The following is a 14,555-nucleotide window of genomic DNA, read 5'->3' as shown; positions in this document are numbered from 1 at the left end:
TAGCATGGCTGTTTGCACACATGCGTCATACAGTCTACCTTTTACTCTGAGCGAGAGGCCCTTCATCACCAGCAGAAGTAAGAGCTCTCTGAACTTTGCCCAGGCTATTCTTATTCTAGCAGCTACACTTTCAGCATACCCTCCCCCACTACTGACTTGGTCACTTAGGTAACGGAAGCTATCAACTACTCCTAGTTTTTCTCCCTGGAATGCGACGGAAGTTGTTCTCTGCATATTTTCAGTGTTTATTGCTCCTGAGCATCTGCCACATACAAAAACTATCTTCCCAGTTAGCCTTCCTTTGATATTGCTGCACCTCTTATGTGTCCATAGCTTACACTGGGTACATCTTATAGAGTTTCTACCTACGCCTTTTCTACAGATCGAGCAGGGCCATCAACCTGAAGGTATTTGTGGTTTGCCTGCCTTCCTACTTATTCCTACTTATTAGAACTTTGGTTTTAGCTAGGCTGATTCTAAGGCCCTTCGATTCTAATCCTTGTTTCCACATCTGAAACTTCTCCTCTAGTTCTGATAGTGACTCAGCAATTAGAGCAAGGTCGTCAGCATAGAGGAGCTCCCAGGGGCATCCTGTCTTGAATTCCTCTGTTATTGCCTGGAGGACTATGATAAATAGGAGAGGACTAAGGACTGAACCTTGGTGGATCCCTAGGTAGTTGTTCCTATGTGTTTTAAAGAAAACCCATCATATTTGTATAAAAATACTTTGATACAAAGGAAGAATATTGTTTTATAATCTAAAACATCAGTAACATATATAGGGAGGTTTTATATAAATGAAATTTTCATACAAGTGTCCACTAGTTCATTTTGAAAGTAAATGTGCTAAAAAAATCTATTGAGGATTTTTTTCAGTGTCTTTTCCTTCCCTATTCTTTGCAGATACTATTATTAACTGTCATTAGATGATGACAAAAAGCAAAGAATTAGAGAAAATATTGAAATTTTTACTCTCAGACAGCTGGTGATATATACAAGAAAAGAAGCACAATTGTCTAAATCAAACTGAAAATAAAGATCTTGAAGAAGCTGTGAATAATTGTCTATTATTCTATAAAGGAAATAAATACTAAAGGTAAGAAAAAGCCATGAACTGATGAAAAAGGGAAATGGTTCAATACTAAATCAGCCAAGTTACAATACTGATTCAAGGATCACATAATACTTGATTCAATGTCAACAGCAACTCACTTCCTTTCCCTGGTGGAACTTCAAAGTCTAGTTCTGGTATTTTTACTGAAGCAGAATCAGTTTGAATAACTTGCCGGTTTAAATCCTGTAACATAATACGAAAAATAAAACAATCAATATTCTTGTATAGGTATATTTTTGATACAATTGATGAAGGCAGAAAATATAATTAAAGCTGAAATTTTTTCATTGTCAGACATGTTCTCTACATTTAGGGTTTCTGTGCAAGAGTGAGTGGTGATGTTAAGCTACGTGGCAGATTAAATCTACCACTTAAGAAGCACAGTCCATTTGATAGGCTTCTGCATAGTTTCTGCCAACCCATTTTGTCTCACAAGGTTAGGATTGATTCAAAACTATAGGAAAAGACTTAATATAACAGGTCATTATATTCAGATCTAATTCAAAACCACTAAATTGCAAAGCAAACCTATTAACCAAACAGCTATGTGTTTGTGATACAGTTGTCATCATCATCAACACCGTTTAACGTCCGCCTTCCATACTGGCATGGTTTGACAGGAGCTGGCCAGGTAGGAGTCTGCACTAGACTTCTGTGTCTGTTTTAACATGGATTTTACGGATCGGAAGTCGTTCCTAACACCAACCACCCAGCAGAATGGACTGAGTGCTTTTTACATAGCACAAGCACAGGTGAAGCCAGTTCTGGCATGGTATTTACAGCTGGATGCCCTTCCTAATGCCAACTACTTTAAAGTGTGGACTGGATGCTTTTTCAGTGGCACCAACACTAGCAGGATCACCAAGTAATTTGCAAGACAAAGATCTTTTGAGAGGAGAGGAGGCATTGGAAGAGAGCATCTTGTGTCAGATGATGAAAGCTTATAGTTAGACAGAGGAGACAGAAACAGGTGTCTTGCTGTAGCAGATGTACATGGTTACCCAGCCAGAGAGAGAGAGAGAGAGAGAAATGAGGACAGAAACAGGTGTGCTGCTGTAAAGGGGATACATGGTTACCCAACCTGAGAGAAGAGCAGGAGAAGGAGAGATGGTGGCAAAATACCAGGCAAACTCACAAGGGACTGGGATGATAATATAAATGGGATGGTCAAGTAAAAGAAGAGAGAGAGACAGAGATGGTGGCAAGTGCCAGGGTACACCCTAGAGGTACGGAGGTCATAATATAAGTGGCAGGGCATTGCTAAAGAAGTGTAAGTAGAGAATGGGGGAGGGGAATGAAGTGAATGGTGAAAACTTGGGTATATAGTGGTGGGAGCATTGGATAGCAATGATACAGTTGTATTCTATGACATTCAAAATTGAAAACAATATTAACCCTTTAGCATTTACACTAGTTGTATCCAGCCAAAATATTCTACTTGTTTTATGTCGAAACTGGTCAAATCTGTCCTTTCACACCAACCCTACATTATCATTCTAAAAATTAACAATTACCTCATCAAACTCACAAAGTTACAACATAATGCATGATGAATTCAAAACAATGTGAATAAATAAGCTTTACATTTGACAAAATAATGTGAATGCTAAAGGGTTAAATAGTAAGTGATATTGAAATGCAAACTTAAAAAAAAAAAAAATCATAAAGAACCTCTTCTTAGCTGAAAACAGGCTAAAATCCCATTTGAAGCTGGAAGTAACTGCTACCAGTCAGCTCAGATATGATCACTTAACAACAGCAGCATGTTTCTTAATGTTACAAAATGCATTAACCCTTTCGTTACTATATTTCTGACCAAAATACACCCCTTATGTGTTTCAATTAATTTCTAACATAATCATAATTTTAGTCTGGTTTCATTAAACAACTATAACTTTTTTATTTATCAATATATTAATGTGATTTTTGGAAGATAATTTAATGAAATGTTCTCAACCAATTCTATACTATAATTTTTGTCACAAAGTGACTCTAATTACAGGTAGATACAGGTAAATTCAACAAAATATAAAATTATTAAAATTTTGTTCAAACATCGCTATAGAAAATGGGTTATTAGCTAATATTCAATTGGATATACAACAAAATTTTACGATAGAATTTGTTATTCTGGGTAACTTTCTGATACCCATAATAATATTTATGGCAAAATAGGCCTTAATTTCATTTAAGGTTGTGGGAAACCACAAACTATCCTTTCTTTCGCTTTGTTTACATTTAGCGTAACGGTTCGTTTCCGCCGTAATGATTTCAAATGGGCTCATTCGAAAAAGTAAATAGAAATAGTCTAAGGCTTTACTCTCCTGGGAGACTGTGGCTTGGTCCAGTTTCTTCAGAAAAATCACCGAACGAAACAGTTTTTAAATTTTCACTCCATTCAGGTGCCAATTTATTTTCTTTATTGCTGTCGGAGCTCTCGGATTCACTGTTTTCACTTTTGGAAAATGAAACATCGGATTCATTATCAAATACCGCGTGCTTTTTTTTTCAGTCATAGAGTTAGATTTATCAAGGTCTTCAGTAGAAAAGCCTTCGAATTCTGACTCGCTGCTTGATATAATGAAATTCGTATCCATTTTTTTGTCAGAATTACAAATTTTGAAAACACAATAGGAACAAATTTCGGAAAAAAATCTCCCAAAATTCACGGAATTAAAATTACACTTCGATCGTAGTACAAAACTGTAGATGAACTGTTTACGAAGTATAATCACATGTTTTCACGAATGTTCTAAAGAGATTTGCTCTGATATTCTCATTTAAATAGGAATAGGTAAATACGGGCGGGTTTGGGTGGTTTGGTCACATTAACCAAACTTTTTTGGGGGTGGTTTGGTAACGAAAGGGTTAAGACATGCAACATTTATGCTTGTTAATAATTAAAATTGTATAAGTCACTGTACTAAAATGAAATTTTAGCTTCAAAACCAGTTTTTTTGTTTTTGTTTTGGGGATTTTTTGGGGTTTTTTTTTTGGTTCATAAGGAAACAGTCATTGAATCAAAAATTACCACAAACACTTGATTAGCTTCAAATTCTGCCACACTGAACTGTGTCCTCCTTGCTTAAGGTAATTTAATTGTATTGTCTACACTCCTGCTTCCTGATTAAGATACTTATATTAGTAAGTAATGTATATTTTCAAAACACCAAGATGAGGAACTTGGCAACAGAGTATAAAAAAAAAACGCAAATTTATTTGTTGTTTATTTATATTTCTTAAAAATCATAATGTAGCAGAATAGCAAAGCTTACAAGTCTTCTTGCTCTACTTTGGTTTAAGGAAATATATCTTGAAAACAAAACTACAAATATGCAGTAAATATGTAGAACTATTCAGTCTTAAAGAATGAAAATGTTTACATTTTTTGTAAATGGCTGAAGTGATTCTAAACATTGTATCAAGGCTACATATTTTGGTGGTGGGTACAGTTAATATAATCAACCTAGTAATTGGAAAAGGATGAAAGCAAAGTTGAACTCAGTGTTCGTTGACCATATTATCTGCTGAAGAGCTAAATTAGCAAGTACTTTGTAATGAATGCCATTTATATGATAATCTGTATGGAATAATAACTAACAGGTATGATAATAAAAAGACAGTTTCTTACCTTCTTAGAAATAATTCGAACTTTGTACTGCACACCTAGTTGTTGTATAGCTGAACCTGGCTTTAGTTCATTGTTATGAAATCCACAATGATCACATTGAAATGACATAATAATCACTTCCTTGAAAAATGGGATTTTAGTGAGTAAGATTTTGGTTTTGCCCTGGTGCAAAAGATTTTTAAAATATCAATAATTATTCAAATTGAATTTTGATATTAATAAAAATTAATAAAAACAGTTTTAGAATAGTAGAATTATCTTCATCAACTTGTTACTACATATACAGTTACACTTTCACAAAATTAAAAAGAAATAGTACCAAGTTTGTAAGCAGACCAAAAATAAATTTACTGTAATTAACACCACTCCATTCTGCGAGAGAAAATATTTTATTACCAAGAGAATAGCTCTCTGAACTTTATACAATACAATTTGTTCTTATTCTAATAACTATACTTTAAGACCACCATCACCACTGCTAATTGGGTGCCTAAGTAACAGAAGCTATCTATTACCTTTAGGGATTCTTGTGAGCTTTTAAGAAAATCTATTTCCTGTGCACTCTTACAGATTATTACTCCTGTGCATCTGCTACATACAAAGTTTACGTTCACTGTCAACTTGTCTGATATCACTGAACTGCTTGTGTATTCATTGTCTGTATTGGATACATTGTACAGAATTTATACTTTGATAACATAGTCCATCAATTGCATTCTTTTGAAGTTGCCTTGCTAGCAATTGATGATTAGTGATTAACTAATGACACCTATCTGACATGCGGGTGGTTAGTACATGTCCCACTTCACTAGATATTTTCACATCTAAGAGACTAACCTTAACTGTATGTCTGTTTCCCTATCTTCATATGCTTGATTGTGCTTTTGACTATATTAACTATCAACTACAATAGCTGGCACCACTTGTTGTCTACTGGGTATTTTCTGAATCTTTTATACATTCTTCTAATTCAGAAATCTCTAGTAGTGAAGTTTTCACATCTCTTTCTTCTGAGCATCAGCAAGGGCAAGTATGCAGCTATCATTCCATGCACACTTTCCCAGACAATATTTTTATTCACACCGGCACACTGCTTTGTAATCTAACACTTCAAGCTGCTAATCCTTTCAATGTAAAATTTTGGCATCCCTCTTACTGCCAGCTTCTCTCCATAATGTGTCTACATGATACCTAACTTTTCTTTTAGCTACTTGATATTGTTCCTTGTTCTTCCAGAGACATGAAATTGAATTAAGCTAAGAAAATTACTTATTTAGCTATTTAAACTTTCAACTAGTTTTTCCATTGACAAATATTTCTTTAACAATGACAATTACTCTGTAATTAATCAAAAACTGATATTTACCTGTAATTCACAATTGACACAAAGGCTTTCAATTTCAGTGACATCAGGGTCATCTCCACTAATATCTTGATATATTTGCACCACCTTAGCAGGTACTTTATTATCCGTACTCATTTTAACTCTCCAACAATTTCTTACTGAAAACCTACAAATAAATATTGTGAATTTAGTGAAGAAAAATGAAACATTCACTACTAATCAACAACATATGATTTCAATAATTTCACCAGTAGACTCTCTCAGATTACTTTCCACTTGGAACAATATTTAAGTTGTTAGGTGGGAAATTTTTTCTTTTGGTATAAGATTTGTTAAATAATATTACTATACAATATAGTTAGTTATTCTCAAAATCATTCTAGCTTTCTATGCCGACCAGTTTATATTCTTGTACATTTACTTAGTGTTTCTTAGCATGAACAGTGAAGTCTAAGCTTTGCTAATGGGGTCATAAAACTAAAACATGTCTGGAGTTGTCTCTCATACTTGCTGAATGAAAATAATATTAGTCAATGATAAAATTAGTTTTTTTTCTTATCTGCATAATTATATCTAGTTAAATACCATCCTAACTAAACAAGACAACTCTAAAATTTTAATTAAATTTAATGGAAATAGAATTTGTGCGATGCTATAGCAATTGAATGTAATTTTGGTAATACAGTGACAACTATGGGCATGTTAGTGCTTTATTAGACCTCCTCTATGAAGTATAGATTTTTGTGAATAACCACTTTGTAATGTGAACAATTTAAAAAGGGATAAGGGAAATATACCTTGGGACAAACTCTACATGAAAACCAAAATGATCAATGCTAACATAATCTAAAGTCAAGAAATGTTTAATCTTTTTCCTCATTAAGCATGCTAGGTGCAGATGTGGCTTTGTGATAAGAAATTTGCTTTCCAACCACATGGTTCTGGGTTCAAGCCTACTGCATGGCACCTTGGGCAAGTGTCTTCTACTACAGCTCTGAGCCAATCAAAATCTTGTGATTTGGTGGACAGAAATGAAAGAAGTAAACAAGTCACCATCATGCAAGTGGTGTCCTTCATTTCCAACCTTCTCTGAAGACGTCTAGTCATGGGAAATATAATAATTTCCGTCTGACCCATGCAAGAAAGGAAAACTTTACTATTTGATTTTCATGTAGGACATGTTCTAGTGTATTTTTCCTTCATCTCTATTTCAAGTTATCATGTATCAAGACTGTATCAAGTTATCATGTATCATGTCCAGTGATGTTTCTATACTGCCAAAAATTACATTCACTCTCCACCACTGCATTACTCAATTCTATTTCTCATAAAGTTTAAAAGTTTAGAGTTGTCTCCCCTGTCCATTTTGCCCAAAATTGATTGTTAAGTTAATAGTTCTTACTCACTACAAGTCTAATTTTATTAAAATGCTTTGGTTCACTACATTAAGTTGTTGGCAATGATCTCATCTTCCTCTACTGACTATAACTTATACTTGCATCAAGCATAATGAAGCCTGCATCACTCTTCCTATTCCATCACCAGTCTCCTAAATTCATCAATGGTTGTGGCACATCGGGGTCTTGACCACAGTTTGAAAGAATGCCTACGGTTTATCTTTCCCTAGGTCAGTTCTCAGATGATGACTTAACAGAGAGTGAGTTTCAGACAAACTTAGTAAGCTGTTATCTTGTTGGTTATGTGACAACATATACATGTCAAACAAAAGAACACTGATAAAAAGAATGAATGACATTAGATCACCAGTAACAAATTGCTTCATATTTTTAAAATGGATCTGTTATTTATTTTACCACACAAATTTCTATGTTGTGACACGACTAGCTGCATGTCACTGATTTTAATAAATTAAGAATTGGGGAAAATTTTTGTTATTTTGTAAGAACAAAGTTCAGTTTTCAAAACAGGAAATTGCACAAATAAGTGGATTATTTCATCAATCAAGTTGGTAAAAAACTTCAAAAAATTACATCAAGTCTTGAAACTGCATAATATCTAGAGTTAGCATTCTGGTGAAGTGTGAATAAGTAAACACCAGAAGAAATTATAACCATGTAACAAGTGTAATAAAGTCAGAAGTAAAACAATATTTATCAACAATTCAGCAAAGAGCAGCAAATTCAAGGTACACCAAGATTTCTGATACAAGAACAACTTGTTCTATCACTAGAAGCTATTTAATTTTCTAAATACAAAATTAATCTATAGAATGATGGTAAATCAGTACTGAATCCTAAAGCTATCAAGGAAACTAATATTCTCAGGCTGTTGATATCTACACTGAGAGAAGAGGCTCTGGTTTTGATAATTCTAATACATTTTTCATCTTTGGTTCTGAAGAAAATCTATAAATTTTTGCAAATAATGGTGACTGTCTATTTTTATGGGCCTTCAAAATTGCCCTTTATCTTTTCTATCAGTTGACAGCATTTCATACTAGGAAGAGAGGTACAATATTACCAACAGTGTACATTTTCCTTCAATAAAAAAGACGCATACATAAAAGTATTTGAAACTATTTGCTCATTAAAAAATAATTTGTAACCTACTTCTTTTTATCATGAGATTGTGAAAATGGCTTTCACAATGCACTAAACTATGTTTTCAGTCAACAAATTATAATTGTCAGCTTCCTATTTCATTTGAATCAATGCAGCAAAAACCTTGTTAACCCTTTCATTACCAACCTGGTTGAAACCAGCTCTGGCTCTGAGTACAAATGTCTTGTTTTCATAAGTTTTGAATTAAAATCTTCCACCAAACCTTAGTCACAATTTATGTTCCTAACACTAGCTGAATGATAACTAAGTTAGTTTACTAAATTCTTTGTTATATTTAAAATAATTGAAAGAAACATAGAGCATCTCAAAATAAATACAATAATGAAAGGGTTAAAGAATATCATAATGAGTAAGTATGCCTCAAATGCAAGATACTGTTAGCCTTAGCTTTTATTCCCTACACCATACTGTTGTTGCTTTTGAAGTAATTCAAATCCATCTGACAACTTTAAAGACATGAATTAGTGGACCTGTTAGCTGTTGATAGCAACATGATTTACAATATTTGTGAACTTTGTAGCTAGTTGATTCTCATAGCGTTCTTCAAGGTCAACTATGCACAAAAATGCACTTCAAGATAAGGTTGGTTATGTGTAACCAACAGTTTATAAGACTGTTGAAACTACTTGTCTAGAACAATCACATAGAGAATTTTGTCTCATATATCAATGATTGTATAAGTGGAACAAAATAACATCCTAAATGTGAGAGAACTGCAGTAGCAATTATCACACTGGTAAGATCATATAATGAACTGGACTATGAGGATTTTATGTGAAGTATATCTTAAAATACAGAATTGTATTTTTGAGGTATTTCATGGTTTTTAAGTTTCTAATAATATTCTTTTATCAATGTTCTTGAGTAATGATACTCTTTTGGCAATTAAATTCAGTCATATTTATTTACTCATAAACTACCTGAAAGGTATAGTGACTGATGTGAAACTAAATAAATCAATAACATATTTCTAATATCATCACTTTTGAAACAATGTTGAAGAGGTGTTACTGTCACTTGAAATTTTTTTTAATTATTTCAATAGTAGGATATATTTTCATTCATTCTTTTGTTGGCACACTTTTGTCAAGTGCATATGTCAGTGTACACTACTTGGTCAAATGGAGATCACCATAAAGTTGGTGACAGATCACTTTCTTAATTCAGTTAATGCAGAGACCAACCAAAGAATTCAAGTGAAGGGATTTATTCTGGAAGTCTAAGTCTCATAATCATATGAAATTGATTAATAGAAGTGAAAATGGAATGTCATAACATTTCCAATTGCAAGTGATTTGGCTTCAGCAGAAAAGTAAGACAAGTTTTGTTGAAGATACAACAGCTATATTTCTATCCTTATTACATATACTAACTTCTTAGCAAGCACCAGTCTCCAGATCTAGATGGAATTAAGATAGTATAATGTTCATGGCCCACTGAAACATTAACTTAAACTTCTTCATTTGATAATAATCAGTGGAAAGGCACTAAGATTTTTTTTCTTGTGTAATGAGTAACAAATTCAAAGTTTTTCAGTCTAATGCTCTTCAAACATGTTACATAAACACTTCTCTGAACAATATGAATATTCCAGATCGGGTTTTAGGCACCTTTTCAGATGTTGAGAAAACAAAAATACAGAAAAGTAGGTGACTTGTGAGATTTGGCTGTTATTATTAGCAGAATGATTGTTCACATTTTCTTGTTGGCTTGTGCTGGATTTTGTTTTATGGATACCAGTTCTGCAATGATTATATTTAGTTGATAAGTTTAAGAGTTTTATTCATGTAAATGATGTCTGTTACTTCTGTATACTGTCTGTGCATGAGAAAATGTGTCTGGTTAAGAAATGTTTTATAAAGCATATACATCGTGTTAGAAATGTGTCTGGTTGTGGAGAAAAATTAGAATAGTTCAGTAACTTTTGTTTCTGTTTTGCCATCCTTCCAAAGTAAGTCTTTATTCTAAATATAAATGTAGGTCATTAATTGTAAGATCCAGTTTAGATTTGTCAAAGTACAAACCCTATCACATACTTCCTGTTTTCAACTATTGCAGCGCCATCTATAATTGTTTTTACAATCATGTACAATGCATGCATATTAATTTATTCGTATTTACAATGCATGTAGAAATATTTCTGATCAACCGACATTTAGCAAATCTTTCTGAAATCTCCAAAATACCCGAAACACCAACTGATTGAAACAAGTTATTCAAAGTTCACTTTTCAGCCTAGATCTCTGCATTGGTCGACAATTCTAAACTTCTGCTGCGCGCTGACGAGCCTGGGGGTGAGGTGTGGACTTTCGGAAACTTCACAAGATCCAATTTTTCCATCATAACTTGGGGTAAAATTGATATATATTGAGGGTTTTTTTAACGGAATTCCACGTTTTTGGTTAAAGAGGATTCTGAAAAAAAATTTCATAAATCGCATTTTCAAAATTTCAATTCCAACTCTTTATTTTTCACTTTTTCCGGATTTTTTTTTTTTTTTGATTCCGTAAAAAAAAAATCAATAAGGCGTAGGAGTGGCTATATGGTAAGTAGCTTGCTTGCCAAATACATTGTTCCAGGTTCAGACCCACTGCGTGGCACCTTGGCCAAGTGTCTTCTACTATAACCTCGGGCCGACCAAAGCCTTGTGAGTGGATTTGGTAGACGGAAACTGAAAGGAGCCCGTCGTATATATGTATATATATATATATGTGTGTGTGTGTTTGTCCCCCCAACATCGCTTGACAACCGATGCTGGTGTGTTTACGTCCCCGTAACTTAGCGGTTCGGCAAAAGAGACCGATACCTCGACTAGAGGCGGTGCTCTAGCATGGCCACAGTCAAATGACTGAAACAAGTAAAAAGAGAGTATATATCCATCCCCACTACCCCAGGGTCGTCAGCGAGCATTATTTTTTTCATATTCGTTTTCCACACACTTGTTAACACCCACCAGGCTGGTTATTTTATTTATTTTTTGGCGATCCTTAGGTATAGGTACCGTAAGTGGCTTTGTTTACATTTCTGAAGATAACAGAAACCCTTTTCTCCCACCCCTAACACAAACCCTAACCACCACCCCACCCCCATATATAGAGAAAAAAAACACTTTCTTGAAATGTATCCGGTACTTTTTGGTTCCCGGGTGAGGATCTTTATATTGACCTTTTCTTTTTCCGTTTTCTCTGAGTGCTGTTCAAATTAAAATGAAAGTATGTTTCCTTACTTTTCTACAAGTGCTAGCTACTTCCGCGGGTGCTTCTCAAGCTCAAATTAAATTATTTCTATTTTATTACAAAAATCTGCAAGTGATCGCGAAGAGAAAGTATTTTTCCGCGAAAGATAAATAAATAAAATGCACGTGCTTCTGGTTTTGGTTCTTGTATTTCGCGTAAACTTTTTTCAACACTCCATATTTTCTAGAAAATACGCCATGCTACCCTTCATTCCACGTAATTTCTATTATTCTATTTCGTTTAAAAATTTACTCTGGCTGCCACCAAACAAATATCAATTTTCAGAAGAATTTTCGAATAATCTAATATTATTTTGTTTAAAACCATTAACTTTCTTCATGCAATAAGCTAAAATGCAAATGTATTTAAACGAATACTAAATGGTGTAATGAAATAGACATTTCTGGAAAATTTGAAAAGAAAAAAAATTACTTTCAAAGGCTAAAAAAAGTCACTTAAGAAGATATGTAAAATAGACTATTATAAAAGTAAAAATTAGACTATTATAAAAGTTTAAAAACCTTTAAATATTAATAAATGAAAATTTAATTACTTACTAGCCACAATCAACAGTATTTTAAAACTGTCGTTAGTATGTCGTAAGCACCGGTGTTTAGTTAGAAATGAAACTGTAGAATTTATTGTCGGTTATCGGCTTTCGGAGACAAGCCCAGCTACATATTTTTGTTACGCCTCAATATTTCCCCTTTTTATTAGATTCGATGTCTTAATAACCAAGGCACTACTGGAGTTGTATTTTAAAGAATTTATGAAAGTTCTGTCTTTTTTGAAAATATTTCTGGAAAATTTGAAAAGAAAAAAAAATTACAAAGGTCACTTAAGAAGATATGAAAAACAGACAATTGTAAAAGTAAAAATTAGACTATTATAAAAGTAAAAAAACTTTAAATGGCGATCCTTCGGTATAGGTGCACACGTGACTTTGTTTACATTTCTGAAGATAACAGAAACCCTTTTCTCCCCCCCCTAACCCCCCCGCCCCGTATATAAAAAAGAAACACCTTCTTGAAATGTATCCGGTCCTTATACTGAAGTTACGCCCTTTAGATATTAATAAATGGAAATTTCATTACACAATCAACAGTAACTACAATCAACGGCAGTTTCAAACTGTTATTAATGTCTTAAGCACCGGTGTTTAGTTAGAAATGAAACTGTAGAATTTACTGTCGGTTATCGGCCTTCGGAGATATGTTCAGCTACATATTTTTGTTACGCCTCAATATTTCCTCTTTTTATTAGAGTCAATGTCTTAATAACCAAGGCACTACTTGAGTTATATTTTAAAGAACTTATGAAAGTTCTCTCTTTTTTGAAGATAGCGCCAATAAAATCGAACATTTTCGGATAATATAGACCAGTTATCAGCAACATGCGGCCAGTGGGAGTTTCTGAAAGGCACGCCCAACAAAAAAATTACCTTTGCTTTTTTCATAGTGCAGATTGCCTGATGATGAGTCATGTCTCGTGCGGCCCGCTTCTCAAAAAAAGTTGCCCGTAGCCTGATAGACAATGCAAATTGGAGAGAGTTTGATCTCAACAACCAAATAGCGCAAGCGATAAACATGTGTCCGTCTTATTCATGCTTAGTGAAAGATATTTCTCTTAAGCAATGGAAATACAGATGGATAAATAAATGATATAGTGGTGCTTATATTAACAATATGAGTGAAGGAAATACCTCACGAGAGCATATTACCGTAAATCCTCGAGTATAACCCGCATTTTTCCCCCAAAATTTAAAGGTTAAAATCACTAGTGCATACTATATATGAGGTTAAAAAGGGAAAATATTTTCTAAGCAATGTCCGAGTCTCTATTTGCTGTCTGGCAATGTTTATTCAATGTTTAATCCCCTGCGTATTATACTCAAGGATTTACGGTAAGTATGAATATTGTAGGCTTCTGTATATGTGGCTATAGCGAGTTAAAACACTGTTCAACAGAGATTATCAAAGCAATTACTTTTTAAAGAGACCCCTCAGGTGTAAGTAACATTCATAAAGAAAAGCATGCCCAGGGCTTTCACCAGCTGGCGGCAATGACCATTCCATTCCACATTATCGTGTTCCAAAAAAATTTATCAACTAGTCATATTGTAGCTATCTCCCTTCTTATTTCAGACACAATTTTACTGACAAATGCTCTTCCTGTCACCAAACTTTAAATGTTTTTGAAATAAATGATTTCTTTATTCCACAAGTCTTTGAAAGCAGTCATCAGCTATGCTGTCAAAAAAGACTGTCAACATAAGCACCACTTTACTCAAGCGGTAACATATGTGGAATTTAAACATTCACACCCACATATGATGAGTTTCCTGCTATAATATATAATACTATACATTTTGGATAGTATAGCTACTTTATTGACAGTAGTCTTGACTTATGGTCTCTTAGACAACTCGTGTACACACACACATATATGACGGATATGAAGACAGGGAAAGCCTAAGGGTATGAAGACGGAAAACCAAGGATATGAAGACAGGGAAAGCCTCTGGCCCATCATGAATCACCACTGAGATGCTTAAAATATCTGGTGGTGTGGATTATAGTCTAGTCACCCATATTGTAAATCAGAAGTCACCCAATTCCTGGTGTAGCAGCACCATAGTCAACTTCTA

At 33.9% G+C, this 14,555-nt stretch overlaps 1 protein-coding gene across 2 annotated transcripts in view; it reads right to left on the bottom strand.

The window, feature by feature from the left end:
* The window catches only part of LOC115211862 (zinc finger protein ZPR1), a 30,036-nt gene extending 17,312 nt beyond the window's left edge, over nt 1-12,724 (bottom strand). Inside the window, exons 1-4 of one of the 2 annotated variants that reach the window (XM_029780589.2) lie at nt 12,466-12,724; nt 6,112-6,256; nt 4,746-4,907; nt 1,213-1,297 (exon numbers count right to left, since the gene is read on the bottom strand). In XM_029780589.2, the coding sequence (XP_029636449.1) occupies nt 1,213-1,297; nt 4,746-4,907; nt 6,112-6,225 (361 nt within the window). In that variant the 5' untranslated portion in view covers nt 6,226-6,256; nt 12,466-12,724. Of the gene's footprint in view, nt 1-1,212; nt 1,298-4,745; nt 4,908-6,111; nt 6,257-11,898; nt 12,039-12,465 lie in introns of those variants that run through there. The other variant, XM_036503351.1, reaches the window with a different exon arrangement.
* Nucleotides 12,725-14,555: the final 1,831 nt, after the last annotated feature.

This window comes from Octopus sinensis, linkage group LG5 (assembly GCF_006345805.1).
Source record: "Octopus sinensis linkage group LG5, ASM634580v1, whole genome shotgun sequence".
NCBI lineage: Eukaryota > Metazoa > Mollusca > Cephalopoda > Octopoda > Octopodidae > Octopus > Octopus sinensis.
Note: the sequence above shows the minus strand (reverse complement) of the source record. Positions and strands in the feature narration are given on the sequence as shown.